Here is a 27,314-nt window from a genome sequence, read left to right on the forward strand (position 1 = left end):
TTAGTCAACACCTCAACCCAACCCCACTACTGTCCTGATTCACAGTGGACAACTGGATTCAACCTCACAGCCCACACCCCGACCCTTTGCTACAACCCATCTCCTCCCCTTCATTCCCATAATTTAGTTCCTTCTCACAGCCTACTCCACAGTCCCTGGACTCATCTTCAGGTGGCCAAACACATCACAACACCCTCTAAGTCATTATGCTTCTCATTCCCTTCTCTCCCTCCCCACAATTTCTCAGATGGGACATTTTTATCTGCATTCCCCCCACTATGCATGATGAATTGTTTAATAGTTCTTTCAACAATGGCCCCATCACTGAAAGGTTATTATCATGCTGTAAAATGACTATATTATGACTATAAAAATGCACTTCCATTTTAGAGTTTGTTTTGCCTGATAAGATGCAGGGGTGAGGATTGTGTATAAGGATACGTAACCCTCATCTTAATTTAGACAGCATTGGAGCAAAGCTTGGAGAAAGCTACGTCTTTGGACTCACATTTGTGCACGTGTATTGGTGGAGATTTTCAACTGGAGGAGTGAAATTTACTGCATGGCACTGTAGTAGTCCCATAGTTTGTCAAGCCATGACAACTTTAACTATTGTGCCAGTGTTTTGCAGGGTTATCAGAAACTGCAAAAGATGCCACCCACAATAGACAGACCTACTTTCCAAGACTCATTAAAGATTCAGTACAGCCGATTGTTTAACAACAATAACTTGGAGAATATTCTGCATCTGCTGGCACAAGCAAAAGGTTATAGTATTTATCACTGACGGTTTCCTTAATCTTGCTATTCTATTCATTAAACATGTTACTTTCCAGATTCCATGACTGAAGTCAGTAGAACTGAATTCTGGTGTCAGAGAATAAACCTTTATCGGTACCATAATGAATGTTTAGCACTTCTAGGCCCACACTTTCAGGTTAATCGATAAATAGTGGTCAACAATATCTATAGCTGAACATAGAAGATCAAGGGTACCAAAACTCATCATGAAATATAGTTTGTGGTTCTATTAATTATGCTTTTCTTGAGGTGTTGTTACATTGCTGTGAATGGCATTACTATTAAGCAGATATAATACAACGGTGTAAACTTAACTGCTCAAGGCATACACGAGTACTACATTTGTCACACATTAATACCAAACATTAAACTAAATGGATAAAATTCAATACAAACACTATTACAGCATAAATTAGTGATGCCAATGGCCGTTACTTACCACCACCTTTGTTTACAATTCGATCCTCACACACCATTTCACAGCGAACATACACAGTGTTCAGCACATCTCTTTTTAGTGACTGAGGGAAAAATTGTAATTGCTTTGATTAGCTATGACATTTTAATTGGTATTAAAAGTACACTATTTTACATCACAGTAATTATATTTTATCCTGTCCTTAACAAAATGATCAAGTGGCAAGCATCATTTTGAAATATCAAAAAAAGTCATCTCTTTTGTTTAAAGTAGTTCCTAGTCAAGGATTTTAAATATCAATATACATGCATTTAAAAAACTGTTCATACCTAGTGGGGTGTTCTCCTCAGCCCTGTCTCTTTCTAAGCAATAAAATAGGCTGCAGGCCCTAATTTACTAAGTCAGACATCAGAATCTGTTGTTGGAAAGCAAGACTTTTTGTGTATAGTCAAAATGTTCACAATGGCATGCATGTGGCAAATGTAAATGAAGAGTCTTAATGGCACACAAATAATTTTATATTCTCTTTTGATACAATGTTGATTGAATGTTACAAAATGAGAAATTAGTTTAAAAAATTCAATGGCAGTATAATTGTCCCTTGAATACATCCAACGTTAACTTTCTGTGCATTTCCATTTACAGAATAACTAAAATTAGCACGTCTACTCTGCGTCAGGACATCCCACTCTACAGAGTAACATAATTTTTGGTATAAAATTGTTACACCAAACAAGATCAAAAGCACAGAGGAGCTTCGTACAAACATAGAAAATAAGATCAAGAGTAGGTAATTTGATCCTTTTAGCCTGCTTTGCTATTCAGCATAATCATGGGTGATCATCCATATTTCTGCTTTCTACTCTCAAACCTTGACCTCTTTAGCTTTGATTATTCTTGAATACATTTTGTGATTTGGACTCAGCATCTTTCTGTGGTAGACACTTTCACATCTTCAGTACTCTTCAAGTAAATACATTAATCCTCATCCCAGTCCTGAATAATTTATCTTGTATCCTTAAACTGTGGTCCCTGGATCTCCCACCATCTGTATTCCACCTTCCTGCATCCAGTCTCTCCAGTTCCATCAAGATGTTTATAACTTTCAATAATGTTATCTCTAAGTCCAATCACTCTTCATATGTCAGTTCTGCCCTCCCAGGCTTCAGTCTGGTGAATCTTTACTGCACTCATTCCATTACCAAAGTTTCATTCCTCAGATAAGGAGACTGAAATTGCATACAATACTCAAGTAGTGCTCTCAATAAAGTACTGTACAATTGCACTGCCATCCATGTTCCATATTCAAAAGATCTCGCTATGAAAGACAACATAACATTTGCCTACTGCGCCTACATGCATGTTATTGCTCCTCATCCAAATATATCAACTTCCAGATGAAAATCAGATTTTTTGTGTTCTTTTTTATCATATTGGATTTCTCACATCTATCCAGATCATGCTGCATCTGCCATGGATTTTCTCACTCACACAACCTGTTCGAATCACACTGGAGCCTCTGCATCCTCCTCTTATTTCACACTCCCACTCAGCTCTGTCATCAACAAACTTGGAAATATTCCATTATATTAATCATTAATGTATACCGTGAATAACTAGCATAGATTTTTTTGGAACTACGCTAGTCACTGACAGCTTCTCAGAAATAACTTGTTTGTTCCTTATCTTTGTTTTGGGATTTATATTTCATATTGCTGAGAGTATTTCAATCGAGGATGCAAAACTTGTAATCATCTTGCTTAAAAAAGACATACCTGGATGGCATCTTTCACCTTTGCTTTACTGCCATGAAGATAGGCTCTACATCGCACTGTGCCCTTCACATAAATACCACTGCCACAGCTCTCTATAACAGCTACAGTGTCGTCTGGATTGATTTCAGGCTTAAAAGCAAATGATTTTAGTATTTTAAAAATAATTTATATGCGATGACATAACAATACAAAGAACATTAAACACTCAAGATGCCAGTCAACATGAATAAAAAGTAAAGATACGGGACATTTTTTCATCAAACATCCTGAAAGAGAACACTATATAACATTTGGAGGACTATTCATTTGAATAAGCCTGGCTGTCCACTCATTGTTGCTGCATTTCATTGCACAAGCTGGCTTTCATTAGTGTCTTTCAGAAGGCTTTCGACAAGGTCCCACATAAGAGATTAGTATACAACCTTAAAGCACACGGTATTGGGGGTTCAGTATTGATGTGGATAGAGAACTGGCTGGCAAACAGGAAGCAAAGAGTAGGAGTAAACGGGACCTTTTCAGAATGGCAGGCAGTGACTAGTGGGGTACCGCAAGGCTCAGTGCTGGGACCCCAGCTATTTACAATATATATTAATGATCTGGATGAGGGAATTGAATGCAACATCTCCATGTTTGCGGATGACACGAAGCTGGGGGGCAGTGTTAGCTGTGAGGAGGATGCTAGGAGGCTGCAAGGTGACTTGGATAGGTTGGGTGAGTGGGCAAATGCATGGCAGATGCAGTATAATGTGGATAAATATGAGGTTATCCACTTTGGTGGCAAAAACAGGAAAGTAAACTATTATCTGAATGGTGGCCGATTAGGAAAAGGGGAGATGCAACACAGAGAGTGGTGAAACTCTGGAACTCTCTGCCACAGAGGGTAGCTGAGGCCAGTTCATTGGCTATATTTAAGAGGGAGTTAGATGTGACCCTTGTGGCTAAGGGGATCAGAGGGTATGGAGAGAAGGCAGGTACGGGATACTGAGTTGGATGATCAGCCATGATCATATTGAATGGCGGTGCAGGCTCGAAGGGCCGAATGGCCTACTCCTGCACCTAATTTCTATGTTTCTATGACCTGGGTGTCATGGTACACCAGTCATTGAAAGTAGGAATGCAGGTGCAGCAGGCAGTGAAGAAAGCAAATGGTATGTTAGCATTCATAGCAAAAGGATTTGAGTATAAGAGCAGGGAGGTTCTACTGCAGTTGTACAGGGTCTTGATGAGAGTATTGCGTACAGTTTTGGTCTCCTAATCTGAGGAAAGACATTCTTGCCATAGAGGGAGTACAGAGACGGTTCACCAGACTGATTCCTGGGATGGCAGGACTTTCATATGAAGAAAGACTGGATAGACTCGGCTTGTACACGCTAGAATTCAGAAGATTGAGGGGGGATCTTATAGAAACTCACAAAATTCTTAAGGGGTTGGACAGGCTAGATGCAGGAAGATTATTCCCGATGTTGGGGGAGTCCAGAACAAGGGGTCACAGTTTAAGGATAAGGGGGAAGTCTTTTAGGACCGAGATGAGAAGGTAATTTATACACAGAGAGTGGTGAGTCTGTGGAATTCTCTGCCACAGAAGGTAGTTGAGGCCAGTTCATTGGCTATATTTAAGAGGGAGTTAGATGTGGCCCTTGTGGCTAAAGGGATCAGGAGGTATGGAGAGAAGGCAGGGATGGGATACTGAGTTGGATGATCAGCCATGATCATATCGAATGACGGTGCAGGCTCGAAGGGCCGAATGGCCTACTCCTGCACCTATTTTCTATGTTTCTATGTCTCAGGGTCATAAAGTGGGGAAACAGGCCCTTTGGCCCAACTTGCTTCAGATTGCTTGCTTCAGAGCTGTATCTCTAAACTAAACTATATCTGCAGTTTTTCTAACATATAACTTTCATTTTATATATTATCCAGCTAGCATTTGTCTATAGTGGAAAGTGAGAAAGCGTTAAATCTATGAAATTATTTTAAACAGCACTGAATTGTAATGCAGTAAATGTATTATTAATATAATATTGAAAATGTCATTATTAATACAATTTTCTTGAAATATTTCAATAAACATTAGCATCAATGTATAAATATCTAAAACTAGACATAAGGGAATAAAAGAATGGAACTTTTAAATATTAATACTCAGGGAACTAACAGGAGATGTCAGAAATTGGATTTCCACTGGTGTCTTCTTTTTCTGTGAAAGTAAAAGAAAAATGTTTCAGTTTAGATTTAAAGGTTAGAATCATGGATGATCGTGCATTTTAGCATACAGTAAACCCTCGGGGGAAAGAGGCTTGGTGGACTGAACAACAGGAGAAGGAGGAAGCAGCAGCGGTCGAGCATGGAGTGGACAACGCAATGGCCAGCATAAAGAAGCAGCTGTAGGTGGGAGGGAAGGGAGCCCCACAGTCACCATGTAAGTCCTGTCGGTGGTATCAGCCCTGTAGTAGCCATTTAGCTTAAGTTATAACTATAACCAGTTACCTTTAAATTTGATCTGCCTGTATTAATGTGGGCGGGATTTATTATGTAGTCGGAGGCGTGTTTGCTGCTGGGATTCCCGCGCAGACGCCCTAGTAGTTTTTAGTTTTAGTTTTGAAGAAGCATGGGGGAGAGGTCACAGCTTTCCACCATGCACAAGTTCCACCATGCACGAGTTGGATCAAAATGTACTTAAACAAGAAGAAGTTTGGATGAATAATAATAATAATAATGGATGGGATTTATATAGCGCCTTTCTAATACTCAAGGCGCTTTACATCGCATTATTCATTCACTCCTCAGTCACACTCGGTGGTGGTAAGCTACTTCTGTAGCCACAGCTGCCCTGGGGCAGACTGACGGAAGCGTGGCTGCCAATCTGCGCCTACGGCCCCTCCGACCACCACCAATCACTCACACACATTCACACACAGGCAAAGGTGGGTGAAGTGTCTTGCCCAAGGACACAACGACAGTATGCACTCCAAGCGGGATTCGAACCGGCTACCTTCCGGTTGCCAGCCGAACACTTAGCCCATTGTGCCATCTGTCGTCCCGAATATCTTATTGTTTTTACTACTGCAATAAATGAACTATTAATTAAGAGACTGTTTTGAAGATTTATCTTTCGACAGCATTGAATGTCTCATGGAGAGCTCGTGAATGAGTTTTGATAATCTCCTAAACCCCTGCCTTCAAGTGACTTAAAGGAGGAATCCTTGAAATGGTATAAAAATCAGTCACTACAAGCCCGAAGATAGCGCTGTCCCCAAGGGGCTATAATGTGAGCCGCAGCAACAGCCACATCAACTTCAGGCTGTGCCGTGCCTGAAGAAGGGCCCACTGGTGCACCTTGTGAGACAGAGGTGGCATCGGAAACCAGTGCTCTAAGCAGCCAGGGAGGCAGTTCGAGCCGGGACAAGCTAGTGCATCAACAAGTCCGTCCAATAAACCAAAATCCATCATGAAGGGGCCTGTAAGCGAGCGTTTACTCTATGTGCCATAGTAACTATTTAATTATACTATAATGTTCTTTCCTTTGAAATGTATCAGGAGTTTTGTTACTTTAGTGGTGGTACAAATTACAACTAAAACAATTTTTTTTAAATTGAGATATCAATGGAACCTAATTTCTGAGGCAGTGTACAAATGCTACAATGTTACACAAAACTATTTCAACATCGTATTTGGTCATTCATGCAACTAAAAGAAAATCAAATTCAAAATATTCCTTACTGATCCTTCACCAATAATGCTTTCTGCGTCTTTGTAATATCCACCTATCAAGTAATTGCTCTGCATCATCTGTTTTGCCCAAATGTTCAGACCTTTCTGAAGAGGGGTAATGATGGAAGAGAAAATAAAAATTAGACGAACTGCAAAAATAGTAAGATATAAATTTTACGCAGTGAAAAAGTAAGATATAAATTATCTCTCATGACACCTTAAATTTCTAAATCATTTACATATAACTGCTTATCCTTTTTTTAAAAAGAACTATGCATCTTCCTTCAAAACAATATACATGTGCTCAAATAACATGCCTGAACTACTTTTGAACATAAATACATTTTCAATATTTCTCTGTGAGAAAATACTAACTGAAATTAAAATTTCTGAAGGCAAATTTCATCTGCTTTCGAGTGAAGACCTATATGCAAATAATTATTAACGTCTGCACGCATCCAATTTGTTTTTCTGATCAGTGTTATTGAAGTGTTATTCTGATCAGTGTTATTTTCTTAATCAGTGTTATGAACTGGATTCTCATAAGAAATGCCATAAGTTTTGTGTGTGCTTCAAAAACTTGTTGGATCAGCAGATTCCCAGCTGCGCTCCAATGATTCATAATTGAGTCCAGGAGCAGAATGCAAACTTCCTGCAATTACGCAGCATTTGACTTTGCATAATATTTGTTATTTTTTCATTTAAAATTTGAATTTTTGTTCTTTAAATGTAAAAACATTTTGAATAGTTTTGAGATGTTTGTGCCAGAGGCTTTCACAAATATTCAAACTGTTTAATGGCTTGATAGGCGAGTCTGTGGGCGTAGCTTATTAGAAGGGTCCTGACCCAAAACGTCACCTATCCATGTTCTCTAGAGATACTGCCTAACACATTTAGTTTCTCCAGCACTTTGTGCTTTTTTTTTGTAAACTAGCATCTGCAGTTCCTTGTTTATACTTCTATGTATCGGCATAGCTTAGTTGATTGTCAAAGTATTTCTATGGGCTGGATCTCTTCAGCTACCAGCCTTGGAGGGCATCCACCACACACGGTGCCTCAGGAAGGCTGTCAGCATCCATAAAGACTACTCACACCCTTGTAATGGACTGTTCGAACTACTTCCCTCCGTCAGACGGTACAAGGCCTTCTACGCCCGAGCCTCCAGACTCAGGAACAGCTTCATTCCCAGAGCTTTAGTGGCTCTGAACCGGCCCTGCTGAGTGCCCCCCACCCCCCATGGACTGTCTCCCTTGGATGCACATCTGCACTTTAGTCTGTTTGAACTGTTTTGACTATTTTACTGTTGTAATGTTCTTTTTACAAACCATGTTCTCGGGTATCTAAATCTAAATTTTATTATTTATTTAAGTTATGACATCGGATGGAAGCTGTATACCAAATCTCATTGCACTTATGTGCAATGACAATAAAATATATTATTATTATTATTATTATTATTATTATTACATGACCAGAAAGCCAAGCGCTGTGCAGAAACTTTTTAACCACAATGAACCAGCTTTGTTTAGATAGTTGATGTTAAAGATTCCCTCCAGGTAAGTGTAGACCCAACTGCTGGGGCCACCTAATACCATGGATTTCAACTATATTGCTAACGGGGTTCATAAAAGAACCTTCATCCATGGAGGAGAAACAGTAACTCCTGGACCCAACTTCTATTTCTGATGTTTCTGATCTCTATGCATCTAATGATCATCTTCTTCCTGCCCCCATACTCAATCTTTATGTCACAATGCAGACTTGCTAGTCTTCTGAGATTCGTGAAAAAAAAAATCTAATCAAAGAGAAACCATTCTTAAGGAAGAACTAACAAGGTTGTTAACTTCAACTTATTTTTATCAGATGTTAATTAATCTTCATCTCAATCCTATGTTCCATTTTACATCAAAATAATTTCTGCATTTATGATTCTATCTCATTTTCAACTGTTCAATGTCTGCTTATCTGCTCGTGACTCTTGCCAAAACAATAATATGATTATATATTATATGAATTATCTTTTCATCTATTATTTCATTATTTCATTGTATAATTTAAACACCTACATTAATCAGCATGAATGAAAAACAATTTTAAGTAAGTAACATACCAATGAATTCTTCTCAAGTTGATTTTCGGCAGTTGCTGCTACAGGGATATGAATATCCACGTTGATAGTAGCTTCCACAAGTTGCCAGGCAGATGTCAAGCTATTAGATTTATAATCTAGCAATTTAGGTGGAGTCTTGAAAATACAACAAATTAAGATATGTTAAGAAATACTGTATTTTCTTCCTAGAATTATTATACGACTATTTGGTATATCTATTTGGAGTATTGTGTTCAGTTTTGGTCATCCTGTTATAGGACAGATGTTGTTAAGTTTGTAGAGAAGATTTACGAGGATGTTGCCAGCACTCAAGGGCCTGAGTTATAGTGCGAGATTGAGAGGGTTTGGACTTTATTCCTCAGAGCACAGGTTGAGGAGTGATCTTATAGACATGTATAAAGGTAATGAGATAAAGTTAGGGTAAATGCACAGATTCTGTTACCCAGAGTAGGGAATCGGGAACCGGAGGACATAGGTTTAAGGTGAGGGGGGAAATATTTAACAGGAACCTGAGGGGCAACTTTTTTTTTTTACACAAAGGGTGGTGAGTATAGGGAATGAACTGCCAGAGGAGGAGGTTGAAGCAGGTACTATCACAACATTAAAAATAAAACATTTGGACAGATACATGGATAGGATAGGTTTGGAAAAATATTGGCCAAACGCAGGCAGGTGGGACCTGTGTAGATGGAGCATGTTGGTCGGCATGGGCAAGTTGGGCTGAAGGACCTGTTTCCACATTCTATAACTCTATCTAATATGCTTGAAGCTTTAAAAAATATTTGGAGTATTGTAATTATCCCTGATTAATTTCAATTGCAAAGAGAAATAAGTTACAGATACTTGTGTTATAATGTGATAGTTGTATTCTGTAGAAATCTTATGTTATTCAAAAACAAGTGTGTCAATGGAGAGTTAGGACCCAGACTGTTTCAGGCTTGCAAAAATAGTTATTTTTCATTACAGGATTTTCAAAATTAAAAGTCATTTAATAGCAATGTTTATTTTTGTTACTACAAGTTAAAAACACTGAAGGCTATATCTCACATTGCTTAACAGGGTATTGTGGCACAGGTGTCAATGAAACAGTTGCTTGTCAAATTTGAAGACACAAAAAGCTGGAGTAACTCGGCGGGAAAGACAGCATCTCTGGAGAAAAGGAATAGGTGATGTTTCGTGTCGGGACATTTCTTCAGACTGAAGAGGGTCTCGATCCAAAACGTCACCCATTCCTTTTCTCCAGAGATGCTGTCTGACCCGCTGAGTTACTCCAGCTTTTTGTATCTTCAGTCTTCTATCTTCAGTATAAACCAGCATCTGCAGTTCCTTCTTACACATGATTGTCAAATTCAATGACCACAAGCTACATGAATGTGTAGCTGTGTTCGGAAGAGAGGGATCATGTCTGAATACTGTGGGGAGATTGAATAAAACGCTTTTTCCCCCCCGTCAACTATTTTAATCCAAGATTTTTTTTTTCTGCTTGCCAATTTACAACGCAAATTTTAAGCGGCTCTCTAGTTCTCCAACATTACAACCAATTTGGTCTGCGTACTGCGATAGGGTGTCCTAATTTATCACTCGCAAATATGCAATTCGTGTCATGGAAACGTGTATTATATCCGAGCGACCTGTACTCTAAAAAGACTGATAATGTGTGTTCACACACATCCCACAACATGTAGAGTATTCAATTGTTCACTGTAATATACCTCCAATCAATTTAAGAGCACATTACATTTTGGGCTGTCAAAATGTCTTAACTTGTACGGCAGATAATAGGAGTATAGTTCCAACAATTTGTTGTGTTTATTCAAACAAGAGGATGATACAACCTGGAAGTCCATCTAGCTCATCAAGCTTTTTCCATTACTCTGCTGATACCTTGCTTTCAAATGCTGCACAAAATCCCTTTTGAAAGTTACCGCTTATAACAATTCACTATGCAAAAAAAAAGTTTTCATGTTGCCTTTGCTTCTTTACCTTCTTGTCTGAAAACAGATTCTCCATAAATAATATGTGATTTAGGATATTTCAATCCATTTTTCTCTTAACTGTCTCAACTCCAAGAACAATCCAGTTTCTGCATTTTTCCATACGTTCCCTTTGCCTAATGCTATTTCAGTACCTCACTTCTGCACTCTCTGTCTGACTCTGACATCACCTAAGGTTAAGTGCCCTGAAATGAATAAGTTACTGCAGCCGAGGCCAATACAATGTTTTATGAAAGTCTGCAGATGTTCCTTCATTTGTACTTTATGTTCCTTATAGAAAATGTCAAACTTTCTTAAACAAATTTTCATCCTGTTCCATATATATATATCTTTCTGTCTATGCACCCCTTTAAAAATCATACAATTTTATACATACTATCTTTCATTCTTCTGACTAAAATATGCCCCTCCAGATTTCTCTAAATCTCATATTGATCTTCTTAACATTTAATAACTCCACCACAAGTGGTCATTGTTTCAACCACCATGGTTTTAAGCTCTGGAATCCTTCTCTAAATTTATCAGTTATTAAAATCTATCTCCTTTATCAAGCTTTGGATCGTCATTTTATAAATAAATTGTATAGCTCAGTGTGGAAATTTAGTTTTATAATATTCTTGTTACATACCTTGGAGTGTCCTGCTAAATTAATTGTTCTATATAAATGTCACAACTGTTGCTGATTTTTTTTCTCATGTTTATATTTGTCAAAACTTCATTATTGATTTCATTTAATTGTTGTATCTTTTGTTATTAGGGTGCCTTAACGTCATATGCTCTATTATGCATATTGGGAAATACTGTGGATAACTAAATGATGAGAAGCAGATAGAAAAGAAAATTAGCCATCAAATCACAGAATGATGCACAAACTACAGAATAATTTAATTTATCCTATTTCAGAGGAGCTTATAAAGATGCAAAGGGAAAAGAGGGAGAGCAATTTCTGATATTCAAGAGAACATTCCTGGTGTATCTTGTATATTTCTAAAAACACAATGATATAAGATAGAAAATTTAAATTAAGATAAAAATTAAAGCGCTAACCAGATAATTCCATCTGATGCCCCTCTGAAGAAGGGTCTCGACCTGAAACATCACCCATTCCTTCTATCCAGAGATGCTGCCTTTCCTGCTGAGGTACTCCAGCATTTTGTGTCTATCTTCAGATAATTCATAGCTTTTTCCTTCATAAGAATATGACTGCACAAGCCAAACTTTGAAGGCTTTTCCTTTATAAATGTCATAATAATTTTGCCTATGCATTTTTGATTTGTCTTCCCAGAATCCTCACATTAACTAGTTTTATGCGTCAGTTCCTTTTCAAATACTCGTTTCTAAAATTTTGTTCCACTGAAACTTGTTCCACTTGCCCCATTTCACTTCCCAAACTTAATCAAGCACTACTTCCTTCCACATTATGGTAGAAACGAACAAACCAGGAATGTTCTCTTGCATGCATATTAGAAATTGGTCTCCTTCTTTTCCCTTTGCATCTTTACCATCGCCTCTGAAATGGGGTAAATTAAATTATGTAATAACAAGGAATTGCAGATACTGATTGATACCAAATATAGACACCAAATGCTGGAATAACTCAGTGGGTCAGGTAGCATCCCTTGAGAACATGGATAGGTGATGTTTTGGGTTCAAACCCTCTTTCAGTGTCTTTAGTGTCTGACCCGAACGTCTCCTATCCATGTCCTCCAGGGATGCTCCCCAACCCGTTGAGTTACTCCAGTAATTTCTGTTTACCTATAAATTAAATGATTGTTCTGTAGTTCTTGCATCATTCTGTAATTTAACTACTAACTTTCTTTCTATCTTCTTGATGCTTCTCTTCATTTAATGGCATGTGTATATCCCAATAGCCATAATTGTTTCAAATTCTAAGCAAATATATTGTTTTTGATCACTTCAAGCCTTAAAGTCCATACTTTGCTCTTTGATTAATACTGTAACCCACTATCACAATATTCCCAAATTTCTATCCTTCCCTATCTTTCTTGAACATCTCATGTCTTAACTTTCTTAATTCTCCATTAGAATTTTTATTTTAACCAGTTTACTTGATTGGATTCTAAATCAGATATTAAAGATGAATAGGAAATGTGACAATTCCTGCTCCTTGAAGTTAGGAAGATTATGTTGCAATAAAAAAAAAAGGTGTGAATGCAGCTTCTCTTGTTAGGCACATAATTACATACTAGTCATTATCCTGCATCTAATATCATAATATTAAGGCCACATTCTACAAACCATAATTATTATTTTTTATTAATTAATATATTTCTAAATTACATAATAGAGCTCTTGATGTCAATTTGAAAGCCTGAGTGGCAGTACATAACCTGTGCTTGGATCCACCAATTTTCAAAGCCTGCTAGTTATCTTACATATTTCTAAAAAGCTTTGAATGGTGTGAGATAGCAATTAGAAGTTTTAAAAAAAATTAAGGTACAGACTTTTTTTTTGTTAATTCAACGTTTTTTATCAGGTCAAAAAAATATTTGATTTCAGTAACAAAAATAATACAGAAATTTTGGGACCTAGGAGAAAATTTGGATTTCTACATTTTAAAAATTGTAAATTAAAATGGATCACAGGCAACCCCCTGCGATACCGCCATTCAGTTAATGAAAATTCACCCATACAGAATTTACAAATCAATTCCCAAAAATTTGTGATGTGGAATAAAATTTGCTCTCATGGAATTTGTGGGAAGGTAAAGTAAAAAAACAAAAACATAATCTGTTTCAACACCTTTCTTGATACGTGCAGCCTTGTGTTAAAACGTCATGTTACTTTTTTCTAGGAATGCACACCCACCTCCATGTAATGCAGGGGTTGCCTGTTGAATATTGAATTGAAATATTCTTACCTGTGGATTGTGAATATCAAAAGTTCGTAACTTCATTCTGGAAGCAAAGAGCTTAGGAAATATATTTGGCTGGAAATATATTTTTAAACTGTAGAAATACATCTAAATTTGACAAATGTGTTTCTTTTTCATGTTGAAGACTCCTAGTTTCCACTTTGCTTTCATTGGAAATATTTAGCTTTTTTAAGTTTAGTTGAGGCTAACAAAAATCTTGCTTAAAGTGCAGCTTCACTAGTGAAACGTTAAAATTTTAGTGTGAGAATTTATTTGCTGTATAGGGGTGGTGGGAGAATCTTCTTTTTGGCTCTGGTACTTGCAGTAACGTATGTAAGCTTGATTCAGCCAGTATTCCACTATCAGTTATAATCAAGAGACTCTTTAAATTCACAGCAACCTGTGACATAGATATTGAGTTGTCTTGAAAATTCTAGAATACATCTTCAAAATAAGTTTGCCCCGCATCATTGTATTTATGCTGTAATAAGGGTACATTTTATTCCATAAAATGCTATCCCTCTTTTTTAACAGTTAAAGGATACTTCTTTGAATCAGCATAGACTTGGAGAACAATTCGTTCAGGTGGTTCATCTTCTGCAAAATTCCAGAGCCTTTCCTTTGCAACAGCAGACTCAACAGCATTTGTCAACTGTGGTACAAAAGTTATAGATAATCATACTTAATACCTAAAATGAATATTCAGCTTTTAGCTACACAGTTTGCTATGCGATTGCACCAACAAAAAAGCAGGGAACATTGGTGGTTTTGCTAATGTGAATAATACGTGATGAGAACAACCAATATTGTTAGAATGTGCCCTTAATTTTCTCCCATGGTGGTCACAAAACACCATGAACTGCACTTGATTGTCATGCATGCGCTATGAAGAATCTTAGGATATTCTGACTGTGTGACAATGGAAGTTAAATGTGGGTTCTTTCAATACTGGGTTGTACCCATTTATGATATTGTACAGTGTACAATCACTCTGCACACAGGTAAAAGATCATTACAAATTAATATTTTGGGTTGATATATAAAACAATGCACAATAGAAGCCATATCCAATGGTAATATTTAATCAGAATATTACACTGCATTTGCTATCTCATACCATTTGCTGTGTTTTTGCTCAGGAGCCATTCATAGTTATTTTCTGAATTAGAAACAGATGGAACATGTATTATGGAAGATTATCCCTTCTCTTCCTTGGCAGTCTTTGGGATTGAGGATAATTTGTTTCCACACCAGTTGTGAGCTTTGAAGCATGTGACAACATGCAACCAAAACTGTACCACTGGGACACAAATAGTCAGAATGGGGAGATCAAATAGCCATCACCAACTGTGACTCTGAGATACCATTGCAGACCAAGCAGGTAAGTAATCAAAGGCATAGCTGCTGAATGAGTTTCACATTTCTCTATTTCTTTATGATAGAGATGATACAGGCTCATAAAACGATGCCATACCCAACTAATTTCCCCCATAGTCTATTCTCCCCACTTTCCTATCTATCACTCACTCTACACGCCAAAGACAATTTTACAGTGGCTAATTGACCCACCTACCACTTGTTTTGGAAGGAAAGTAGAACATTGGGGAAAACGTAGAGTCACCAAAAGAACATGCAAGTTTGACACAGAAAAGCACTCGAGGTCAGGAATGAATCCAGATCAATGGATTGAGATGCAGGAGCTCGACAAGATGTGTCAAAATGTTGCCCCAGAAGGTTGTGAGAGAACCAACACCAGGAATAAACCTACATGACCTCATCCCCACCAATCCCTTTGTTGCTGATAGATAAAAATGCTGGAGAAACTCAGTGGGTGAGGCAGCATCTATGGAGCGAAGGAATAGGTGACGTTTCGGGTCGAGACCCTTTTTCAGACTGATGTGGGGGTGGTGGGGGAGGAAATAAGAAAGGAAGAGGCGGAGACAGTGGGCTGTGGGAGAGCTGGGAAGGGGAGGGGAAAGAGGGAGAAGTAAATGTTCATACCGCTGGAGTGTAAAATACCGAAGCAAAATATGAGGTGCTGCTCCTCTAAATTACAGTGGGACTTACTCTGGCCATGGAGGAGGCCCAGGACAAAGGTCGGATTCGGAATGGGAGGGGGAGTTGAAGTGCTGAACCACCGGGAGATCAGGTTGGTTATTGTGAACTGAGCGAAGGTGTTGGGTGAAGCGATCGCCAAGCCTGCGTTTTATGGTGCGAAGGAATAGGATTTGTTGCTAATAGTCACCATCTGCTGTGTGATATCACAGTAAATGGGAATGATTCAAAAGCAAATCCAGGGAATCAAAATTGAGCTTTCATGGGACACTGTGAATCGTTCACACAATGCTATTCCACTACAATTTGCTATCCAAAGCTTTGCAGATCTCACTCCACTATTCACATTAAGCTGGCTATTTTTTCTCAATTCTGTAAGACCACGCAGGATCTTACATCAAGCAATCTGCAAAATCAACTAATCCTCCAATCAAGAGATCAAATTAAATCACTGTATTCCTGCCATGATTAGTCAAAAAATAACAGTAGGCAATTAAACAGCCATGAGTAGGAGATTTCAAGAACTCTCTATCCACAAAGGAGACAAGGCCCAGCACATGATGGAAAACATATTTTTAACATTTATCTTAAAGTAGATGATTCATTTTGCTGTTATCCTGCAGTTCCACAATCACATAAGTAATCTTCCTATCCAATTCATTTCCAATAATTTGAAGAGACAGTTGATAATACTGAATATAGAAAAAAAGAGCAGTCTCAAAATGGGGTAGGCCATTTACAACTGTAAAAAAAGATAAATGTTTTCAGATGAGCTAAATCTTTGGAATTCTCTATTTGAAGTGCGGTTAAGATTCCTTAGCTGAATATATTCAAGATCAAACCAATAGATTTGTGGATGTCGGAGAACCAAGGGATATGGGATTCCGGCAGAAAATCTTGTTAAATACTTCAGTTTGCTTGAGGAGTAGAATTTTTCGGCTCCAATTTATAATGATCTTGTGTAAATGCCATGGTTTCTGTCCACATTTTTTCTATAGTGCTGAAGAGGGGAACCCCCGTTCCCTAAAGAATGAACCAGGGCATCAGAGATGTCCTCATTCTTTAGGGACCAGGGGTTCCCCTCTTCAACTATAGATGAGGCCCTCACCAGGGTCTCCTCTATATCCCGTAGTTCCACTCTCACTCCCCATCCCCCCACACGTAACAAGGACAGAGTCCCCCTTGTCCTCACCTTCCACCCTACCAGCCGTCACATACAACAGATAATCCTCTGACATTTTGGCCACCTCCAACGGGATCCCACCACTGGCCCCATCTTTCCATCTCCTCCCCTTTCGGCTTTCCGCAGAGACCGCTCCCTCCGTAACCACCCCCTCCCGATACTATTACTTGCAACCGCGGGAAATGCTACACTTGTCACCTTACCTCCCTCCTCGACTCCATCCAAGGACCCAAGCAGTCTTTCCAGATGAGGCAGAGGTTCACGTGCACCTCTTCCAACCTCATCTGTTGCATCCGCTGCTCTAGGTGTCAACTGCTCTACATCGGTGAGACCAAGCTTTGCCCAACACCTCCGCACCGTTTGCATTAACCAACCTGATCTCCCAGTGGCTCAGCACTTCAACTCCCCCTCCCATTCCGAATCCGTCCTTTCTGTCCCCCCCCCCCCCCCCCCATCAGTCTGAAGAAGTGTCTGGGCCCGAAACGTCACCTATTCCTTTGCACCATTGATGCTGCCTCACCCGCTGAGTTTCTCCAGCAATTTTGTCTACATCAAAATAGCAAAGGTGTCTGTGACACATTCCACAATGACTTGTTCACTGAATCTCAATAGGATCTTACAGGGAACATAACTCCAGACCACATTATGGTCTTGTTGGGATATGGACAAAATAACTGAATTCTAGAGGTGAGGAGTGAAGAGATTGCACTTGACATCAGAGCAAGACTTGTCTAACTGCAACATCAAGAACTCTTTGTAAAAATTAAGTCAATGTGAATTTAGTGGAAATCTCCCTATTAGTTGAGGTCATACCTGATAAAATGAGATGCTGATGATTGCTCATTCAATCATCTCAGCCTCTGAACATTATTGCAAGAGTTCAGACTATGTTAAAACATTAATGTTTAATGTTTTATGTGTCAGTCTTAATTGTTAAGTTGTGAATTTGTGGAATTCCCTGCCACAGAGGGCAGTGGAGGCCAAATCACTGGATGGATTTAAGAGAGAGTTAGATAGAGCTCTAGGGGCTAGTGGAATCATGGGGATATGGGGAGAAGGCAGGCATGGGTTATTGATTGGGGACGATCAGCCATGATCACAATGAATGGTGGTGCTGGCTCGAAGGGCCGAATGGCCTCCTCCTGCACCTATTTTCTGTTTCTATGTTTCTGTATGTCGTGTTGTTACTTGTGAGCAGAGCACCAAGGCAAATTCCTTGTATGTGTACATACTTGGCCAATAAACTTATGAATTCATAAACTTATTAATTCATTCATTATACTCAATCATCTTCAGCTGCTTCACGAGTGATCTCTCTTCAATCTTGAGGTCAGAACTGGGCATGTTCGATGATGATTAGACCATGTTAAATTCCAGTCATACTTAATGCTCAGATAATGAAGCAATCCATGCCTGTCTAGAGCAAGACCTGAACAATGTCAGCAATAGTAGTATTTGCACAACACAGATGATAGTCAATGACCAGATGCAATAACAAAGTGTAACCATTTCCCACAAAATTAAATTATATTATGGTTGACATTTCCTCCATTGTCAAAAGTCCAGAAGTCAAAATTGACCAGAAACATTTCTAGATGAGCCACACAAATATTGCAGCTACAAATGAAGGAGAAAAAGCAGGATATTATGACTCCGGCCCTCAAATTCACTTGAACCATTTCTGATACATCTCTTCATTTTCAGGATCTCTGTCTCCATTTTTGGGAGATAACTATCAACTGACATTTACTATAAATCCAGCAACTCCCATTGCTAACTTGACTACGCCTCCTACCACTCAGTCTTTTGCAAGGATGCCATCCCTCCTCGGTTTCTCCGTCCTGCCGCATCTTTTCATAAGAGGATATTTTCCGCTTTAGGACCTGGGAAATATCCTACTTTATAAGGAAATATGCTTTACATCCAGTACATCATTCCTTGATATTTCCACTACCGACACGGCCGGGGATCAGCCAGGGTGGCAGGCACGGCCTGAGAGCAGCCATATTATAATTGAAATCTATCTCACGAACATGTTCTCCTCATTCCATATGTAAAGCACATAAGATTACAAAACATAGTGGTCACGGGCCTTGTACTTACTTTCCGGAAGATATCCTGAGCTTCTTCTTTTGACATTTTTGCTGGTCTGATAAGAAATATCCCAAGTACCAATATTCCACCTGGTAACATCCTGGAAACCTGAAGTGTTTGAGGATAGTTCAATGATATGAACATGAAATAATTCTAAACAAAGCACTGTTCAAACCAAAGTTAAATTCCAAATACTCCATGCTGTCTTGTTAAAAATTATTAAATGATAGCCTTTGAGATTCAGCTGTTTTTTGAAAACAAAGAGACAGAGGAAGAGAAATGGGGGAAAAAAAGCAAGTTATCACAAATGAAAAACATGAATTGCGTTAATGAATTAGCAATAAGTGTGGAAAACTGCTGAGGAACAGACTACGTTATTCCAATTACAAGGCTGCAACAAGTTACATATTAAACATGGAGTTTGTATTTGACTGAAAATTCATGTTAATTGCTTGCCTGTTACTTCTTAGGTGATGCTTCAATGTTAAAGATATCATTTTTCTGCAGAGCTTGCATTGTGTATAGTGGCTGCTATTTTATTATTTGTTGGCAATCTAGACACCTAGCTTTCATAAATAATTTAAATGAAATCTGAATAATGTTTCATTATGTTTTATTATCTTGGTCTCAATGGCCAAGACCAGAAATTGAAAATTACATTGAAAATAATACATTAACAATGATATCATCAACTTTAACCACTAATTGCTCTTTTAATAGTTTAATTAAAATCTTAACTTGATGGAACAGCCCTCCTCAAAAATTAAGCCTTGGATGTTTTATTTTCACCAGAGATAAATTTGAATTATGCAGTGCTTAATTTCTCTGGATGCATCAATAAAAAATCATTCAGCTGTACTCATCGAAGAGGCTCGTAGTTACTGCCACAATATATATATTTTTAATTATCTAGAAAACTTCAGAGGTAAAACTTTATAGATCTTTATGCTAATAAAGGTAGAAAGTATGTAGACAATGGCAAGACCCTCAACAACATTAATGTGCAGAGAGATCTTGGAGTCCAAGTTCATAGCTCACAGGTTACAGCACAAATAGATAGGCTGGAAAAGAAGGCATATGGTAAGCTTGTTTTCTTTGTTAGCAGCATTGAGTATGCCAGGAAGTCATGATGCAGCTCTATAGGACTTAGTTAGGCAGCATTTGGAGTATTGCACACAATTCTGGTTAACCCATTTCAGGAAAGATGTGGAGGCTTTGGAGAGAGTGAGGAGGATTCCCAGAATGCTGCTTGGATTAGAGGGTTTCAGTTACAGTGAGAGGTTGGATAGATTTATATTATTTTCTCCGGAATCTTGGAAGTTGAGAGACTTGATAGAAGTATATTAAATTATGAGTAGACAACCAGAACCGTTTTCCCAAGTTGCAAATGTCCAACACTAGAGGGCATAGCTTTAAGGTGAGAGGGGCATAGTTCAATGGCGATGTGCGGGAACGTTTTTCACATGGAGAGTAGTGGGGGCCAGGAACGCATTGTCAGAGGTGGTGGTGGTGGAGGCTGTCACAATGGTGGATTCACAACAGGCAGATGAGATTAGTTTAACTTGGCACCATGTTCGGCACAAACAATATAGGCAAAAGGGCTTGTTCCTGTGTTCTACTGTTCTATGTTCTAACGGTGTTATTTCTTTAATGCATTAGAAAAGGTGAGTGATCACAAGGTTCTGATGACATTGCCGAGTTTATTATAAATCACATCCTAGCAACTGCTCGTGAGCCTGGAGATAAAATGTACTCCTACACACCCCATCAAAAATTGGTGACTGCCTATTTCTCCTCTGTAAAACTGTGGAATACTTCAGGCTACATTTTCGCAGCTTGAACCAATGGCCAAGATTTGCTGTATTGGCAGCTGAAGCCATTCTAGCCTAATTACCTAACAGCAGTGTTATTCTATCATAGCCATCTTTGACCTAGCCCCAATTCCATTTTACTGCCAGTACAGCAGGCAATGAAGAAATCAAATGGCATGTTGGCCTTCATAACAAGAGGAGTTGCGTATCGGGCCTAATAGATCCTTCTGCAATTGTACAGGGTCCTAGTGAGACCACACCTGGAGTATTGTGTGCAGTTTTGGTCTCCCAATTTGAGGAATGACATTCTTGCTATTGAGGGATCACAGCGTAGGTTCACCATGTTAATTAAGGCAGAGATTCACAGATTCTTGATTTGTATTAGGGTTATGGAAAGAAGGAAGAAAAAAAGGGTTGACAGTGAAAGATAAATCAGCCACGATTGTATGGCGGTGTGGACGATGGGCCGAATGGCCTAATTCTAGTCCTATGATTTATGAGTATCTTCTCCAAAACTTCCACATCCTTCCTGTAAGAGAATGAGCAGACTTGCACACAATACCCCGAATGCGTAGTAACCAAAGATTTATGAAGATGCAACACGTCTTCTTGACTTTTATTCTCAATGCCTATAAACAATGAAGACAAGCATACCATAAACCTTCTTTACCACTATATTTACTTACGTTGCTCCTTTTAGGAAGTATGGACTTGGACCCCTCTGTCCATCAATGCTGTAAATTGTCCTGCCACTAACTGTATACTTTCCCCTCACACATTAAGTTCCATCTGCCTATTTCTCTGCCAATATTTGTAAATTAGCTATATACCCATATCCTTTGACATCCTTCTTCATTGTCCACCAATTTTTCTGTCATCTGTAAACGTATTAACCAATGCATCCTCGTTTGCATCCAATCATTTATACTTATCACAAATCTCTAGCAGAGGATGACCCAGCACAGATTCCTGTGGAACACAATTGATCATAGACCTCCAAACAGAATGACCCCCTTCCGCCTTTAACTTCTCTTATATAGATAAGCTTATTCTGAATCCAAACTACAAAATCACTGAGGATCACATGCATTCTGGATCAGCCTACCATGATGAACCTTGTCAAATATCTTACTAAAGTCCACGTAGACAATACCCATTGCCCTATCTTCATCAATCACCTTCTCAAAAAACTCAATTAAGTTTCTTACACTTGACCAACCCCACACAAAGCAATGCTGACCATTCTGAATTAGCATGTTCTCATCCAAAGGCAAGTAAATCCTATCTCTAAGAATCTTCCCCAAGTCTCCCTACCATTGGCGTAAGGCTCACCAGCCCATAATTTCTTGGATTATCACCATTCCCGTTCTTTAACAAAGGAAGTACATTGGTTACTCCCTGGTCCTCCAGACCTCACCTGTGACTGGAGAGAATGTAAAAACCTTTGTCAAGGCCCCAGCAATACCCTCTCTCAATAAGTTGTGACAGATCCCATAAGGCTCCAAGAACATCCATAATGCTCATCAAGAGACCTAACACTGCCACTTTCCTGAGATCAAAATAACCCAACCTACACTCATCTCACAATCCTGTCTTTCCTCTTTGTGAATACTGATGCAAAGTACTAATTTAGCACCTTTGCTACAGCCTCTGACCAAGCATAAATTCTTCCTTTATCGTTGAGTGTTCCTACCTTCCCCCTAGTTACCTTCTTGCTTTTAATTAATGTATAAAATGCCTCAGGATTCTTTTTAATCCTGCTTGCCAAGGGCTGAAATAACAACTAATCTGGGAGGACCAGACATTCACAACCCATTTAATAACAGGAAATGCAAGGATAGAAAGTAAATTCTGGGGATGACCAAGAGGCCAAACTTTTTAAGGTTATAGGACTGGATGAAATTAGAGAAATGGATAGAGAGATTTAAAAATGAGAGTGAGAATTTTAAAATTGTTCAATGTAGTTCAGTGAGCAGAGTGCTAAAAGGTGAACAGGATGGTGCAAGATATAACTTATGCCGCAGAGTTTTCAATACGCTCGAGCTTACAGACGAAAGATAGAGGGATGAATTGGGATAATCAAAACTCGAGTTAACAAAGACTTAGATTTGAGCCATTATTTTTATATATGTAACATTTCCTGCTCGCTTTGATTCCTAATGCTAGCTATTATCAACCTTTGGAATCAACCGCTGTTCTTAATCTGCCTTATAACAGTTGTTGGTCTCTGTCAATCCCTATCCTTAGTTGTAATGCTCCAATTTTCTCTAATTAATTTTCTTCAATCCTTCTTCACTTGCCCGATCTCAGGACAGCACTGGTTGCTGACCAACTGCATGCAATGTTACAGGATTGTGTAACACTGCCCAGTCCATCATCGGCTCTGACCTCCCCACCATCGAGGGGATCTATCGCAGTTGTTGCCTCAAAAAAGCTGCCAACATCATCAAGGACTCACATCACCCTGGCCATACACTCATCTCTCCGCTGCCATCAGGTAGAAGGTACAGAAGCCTGAAATCTGCAACATCCAGGTTCAGGAACAGCTTCTTCCCCACAGCCATCAGACTATTAAACACAACTTCACACAAACTCTAAACTATAACAGCCTATTGTACTTTATCTGTTTATTTATGTGTGTATATATATATATTCTATGGTATATGGACACACTGATCTGTTCTGTATGTATGCCTACAATATTCTGTTGTGCTGCAGCAAGCAACAATTTCATTGTCCTATCTGGGAAACATGACAATAAACTCTTGACTTGAAGGATATCATTAATTTAAACAAAAATTCAAAAACCCTTTAGTTCCCTTCAATAAATTATTTCATGGTAACACTAACCTGTCGAGCATGCTCAGCCATCCACTCTATGTCACTTGCATTCATTTCATCTGGTTTATCTGGTGGAAGCTCAGCCTGATCTTTAAGTGGAGTTCGAGCAGCAAATATTATGTAGGTTTTCGATGATGTAGCCTGTACGTAAAATGATGGGAAATCGGCTCACAATTACACAAAAACTTCTAAAGTATTCTGAAACATCATTTTACGTCAGATTTTTCACTGTTCAAGTGGAGCATAGGGTTATCACAAAATTAGCTAAATCTGATCACCATTTACAATTATCTATTTGTTTACAAATGAAAGCACTGATTCTGAAAAATTCTATTCATTTGACAATAAATTGAAGGTGATTGCTCCTTCCAATATAACTAAACAGCTCCAATGTGCTTGTAAGTCTCAGTTTAAATATACATTGAGAATTTTGTGGATGCACAGGTCGTCCCTCATGCAAGTAATTGATTTGAAAAATGTCACAACATTATAGAAAAGCCAAAAGAGTAAACAAATACAAAGTTATAGAAATTGTCAAAAAACTGTTAAGAAATATTTCAAATAAACAGGTATCAATTATTTCAAGTACTGCAGTCCTATTAAATTATTTTGTGGAACATTATGTTTCTTTCGTACTGAATTTATATAAATATTTCTCAATTACATAAAGGGAAGCCATTGGCTGATCGGGTCTATTTGGGTACGAAGGGAGCAATCTCATTCCCGCTATTTCCCTGTAACCCATTCCATCTCACATGTGCATCAACTCCTCATGCATCTACAATTGGGGTAATGTACAACACTAATTTGTCTCCCAACCAATTAGGCAGCTTGACCAAATGAAGCATCGTGCTGAGAATAATGACAATGAGCCTTTGAAAGAAGTGTGGCAGAACAGACTTTGTAATTATTAAGGCACTGAGAGACAATGATCTTAGATTTTGCAGGTTTACTTTTCACTAGCCAATGGCATATCAGTAAGGATCTAATTTAACAGTAGAGTACGGATAATCCTTGTTTTAATGGACCATGGGGGTGCGCGTGTGTGTGTGGGGGGGCGGAATGGTGTCCGTTATTGCTGATTGTCCGCTATAACCGAGTAAGGGATCCACTCCAGCCACCTAGAAGTCACGACAAGTTATTTTCAAATACAAAGTTCTTTTTAAAGCTAAAAATATTTTTGACACTGCGAGCTAAAAATACAAAAGGCTGTTTGTTACATTGTTTAATAGAATATCAATGCATAATGATCAAAGCAATTGCTTCAGAAGGCAGTCTGATTACTGTGGGGCCATTCCGTCCACTAACCAAAATCAATTATAAAGAGGTACATAAATAACATGGGTAGACTGTATGTGATAAAGGCCACCTGTTCTGAGTCAAATTGGTTCAAATGCCTTATGCCTTAACATTAATACAAACTTTGCTTGGTTAAGGCCTGGAACCTCTAACTGTACCACAAAACATTGCTCACCGTGCAGTTTGACAGAAAATTAGATTGATCAATTACACTGCCAAAGCTGGGGACCTACAACTCGTAAACAATCAAACCAATCCTCTTTATTCGCATGTGTAACATTTAGTGGCTATGTAGTGCATTAGTGGTTAATTTTCATAGCGTTGGTTATACAAGTCCATCACTGATTTTCCGGCACCCTTAAATCAAGAGCCGTGCCATATTATTCGTTTTGCCGGACCAACAGAGTCCGTGTAATAATAATACAACAATACACCTCTGAACCACTAATTATAACTCCCCCCCGTGTCTCTAATGAACCATAGACTGCTAGAAACCTAAATAAAACAAATATTAAATGTAAATTACTGTATTTCCCGGCAAAGAAGACGCAATTTTTTACCCTAAAATAAGGCCTAAAAATTTACCTGCGACTTGGAGACCGAAGGTTAGATTGTTAGCCAAGAAAGATAGACTTGGCTATCCCTCAGTACAGCGGCTGTAAAAGGACAGCACCGCTGGGGGGGGGGGGGGGGGGGGGGAGGAGGAGGAGGAGGGAGGGAGAGTTCCTTCTACAGCGTGTAGGGAGTCTGGTCCGGATCAGCATGGCTGGGCCGACAGGGGTAAAGTTGCGGGGAGGGCATGAGCGTTGAGGAGGAGAGGGTCGGGGATCATGCCAGCAATTCACTCAGTAGCTCGGGTGGCTGCGAGAGGCCGCCAGGACCGGACAGCTAGACCCAGGGCTCACAGACGACCTGGGAACTGCAGCTAGTCCCGGGGCTCGCAGGCGACCTGGGAACTGCAGCTAGTCCCGGGGCTCGCAGGCGACTTGGGAACTGCAGCCAGTCCTGGGACTCGCAGGCGACCTGGGCACTACAGCCAGTCCCGGGGCAGGCGACCTGGGAACTGCAGTTAGTCCTGGGACTCGCCGGTGACCTGGGCATTACAGCCAGTCCTGGGGCTCACAGGCAATCTGGGAATTACAGCTAGTCACAGGGCACGCAGGCGATCTGGAAACTGCAGAAAACTAATTGAAAAACATGTGAAAACTATGTATTATTAGTATGGATTACTAATTTATATATTATTAGTCTGTATTATTACAGGTGCACAACCTTTTATCCGAAAGCCTTGGGACCAGACACTTTTCGTAATTCAGAATTTGTCGGCCTTCGGAATGGAAATTTGTTAGCGTAGATTTTAATGGCTGGCTCAGTGGTAGAGTGCTCGGCTCATATCCGCAAGGTCGCGAGTTTGCGCCTTGATCCCGGCAGTTACTCGGTCGCGAGTTTGAGTCTTCAATGTCGTTTTTTCTTGCAGAATAAATGTCTGTATGAAATGCAGTGTGTTGAATGAATTCCTGAATTTGTAAATGTGCCCGCAGCATTGAATCACCTCTCGCACTCATGTCACCCTAGCGGGGCTACATGCCCTTAGGCGGCCTAGCTCGGGGATTCTTGAATCCCCGAGCTAGGTCGCGAGTTTGCGCCTCAATCCTGGCAGTTACTCGGTCGCGAGTTTGAGTCTTCAATGTAGTTTTTTCTTGCAGAATAAATGTTTGTATGAAATGCAGTGTAGGAGAGGTGTACTGACTGTGTGGGCAGAACTTTGGAAGTGATTGCCCACCAGTCTAAAAAGCCGCTGTGTCTCCCTGTCCCTGGGATAGCAGGGGGAGATCAAACAGCACAATACCCCCCTCCCCCTCCAACTCCAGAGGAATCCGCTCCCCGATGGGCCGCTACGGCGACAAGTGGCAGTTTGCCCACAGCCCGAGCTGTGCCCCCTCATCCGCCACCCCAAGAACAAGGCGTACCTTGCACACCATCAGCTTCTGCCCCTACGTGTTCCTCTGGAGTTGGAGCGGGGCTGGGCTGGAGTTGCTGCTGGCTGTAGGTCTCTGGGATCTCCGTGCTTGCAGTGGGCCTGGGGGTCGGTGTCCTGTTGGTCCTGACGTCTCCGGCCACCCCCCTGGACTGGAGCTGAGACTGGGAACTGTACCGCCCTTGCCCCCTCCCTCTGCAAACAACCCCACTCTCCTGCAAGGGGCGGTACAGTTCCCGGAGGATGGCAGGTGGCCGGAGACGTCAGGACCAACAGGAACCCGCTCCCCGATGGGCCCCTACGACGCCCCGAGCTGCGCCCCGTCATCCGCAACCCAGGTTCCTCTGTAGTTGGAGCGGGGCTGGGCTGCTG

At 39.8% G+C, this 27,314-nt stretch overlaps 1 protein-coding gene across 10 annotated transcripts in view; it reads right to left on the minus strand.

The window, feature by feature from the left end:
* The window catches only part of odr4 (odr-4 GPCR localization factor homolog), a 59,683-nt gene that overhangs the window by 22,780 nt on the left and 9,589 nt on the right, over nt 1-27,314 (minus strand). For all 10 annotated transcript variants that reach the window (XM_033028219.1, XM_033028209.1, XM_033028218.1 and 7 more), the window contains 9 exons: nt 23,675-23,806; nt 19,023-19,121; nt 14,227-14,333; nt 13,688-13,724; nt 8,813-8,947; nt 6,712-6,807; nt 5,147-5,188; nt 2,995-3,123; nt 1,241-1,322 (listed from right to left, as the gene is read on the minus strand). In XM_033028219.1, coding sequence (XP_032884110.1) covers nt 1,241-1,322; nt 2,995-3,123; nt 5,147-5,188; nt 6,712-6,807; nt 8,813-8,947; nt 13,688-13,724; nt 14,227-14,333; nt 19,023-19,121; nt 23,675-23,806 — 859 coding nt within the window. The remainder of the gene's footprint in view (nt 1-1,240; nt 1,323-2,994; nt 3,124-5,146; nt 5,189-6,711; nt 6,808-8,812; nt 8,948-13,687; nt 13,725-14,226; nt 14,334-19,022; nt 19,122-23,674; nt 23,807-27,314) is intronic.

This window comes from Amblyraja radiata, chromosome 10, assembly GCF_010909765.2.
Source record: "Amblyraja radiata isolate CabotCenter1 chromosome 10, sAmbRad1.1.pri, whole genome shotgun sequence".
In the NCBI taxonomy this organism is placed as follows: Eukaryota; Metazoa; Chordata; class Chondrichthyes; order Rajiformes; family Rajidae; genus Amblyraja; species Amblyraja radiata.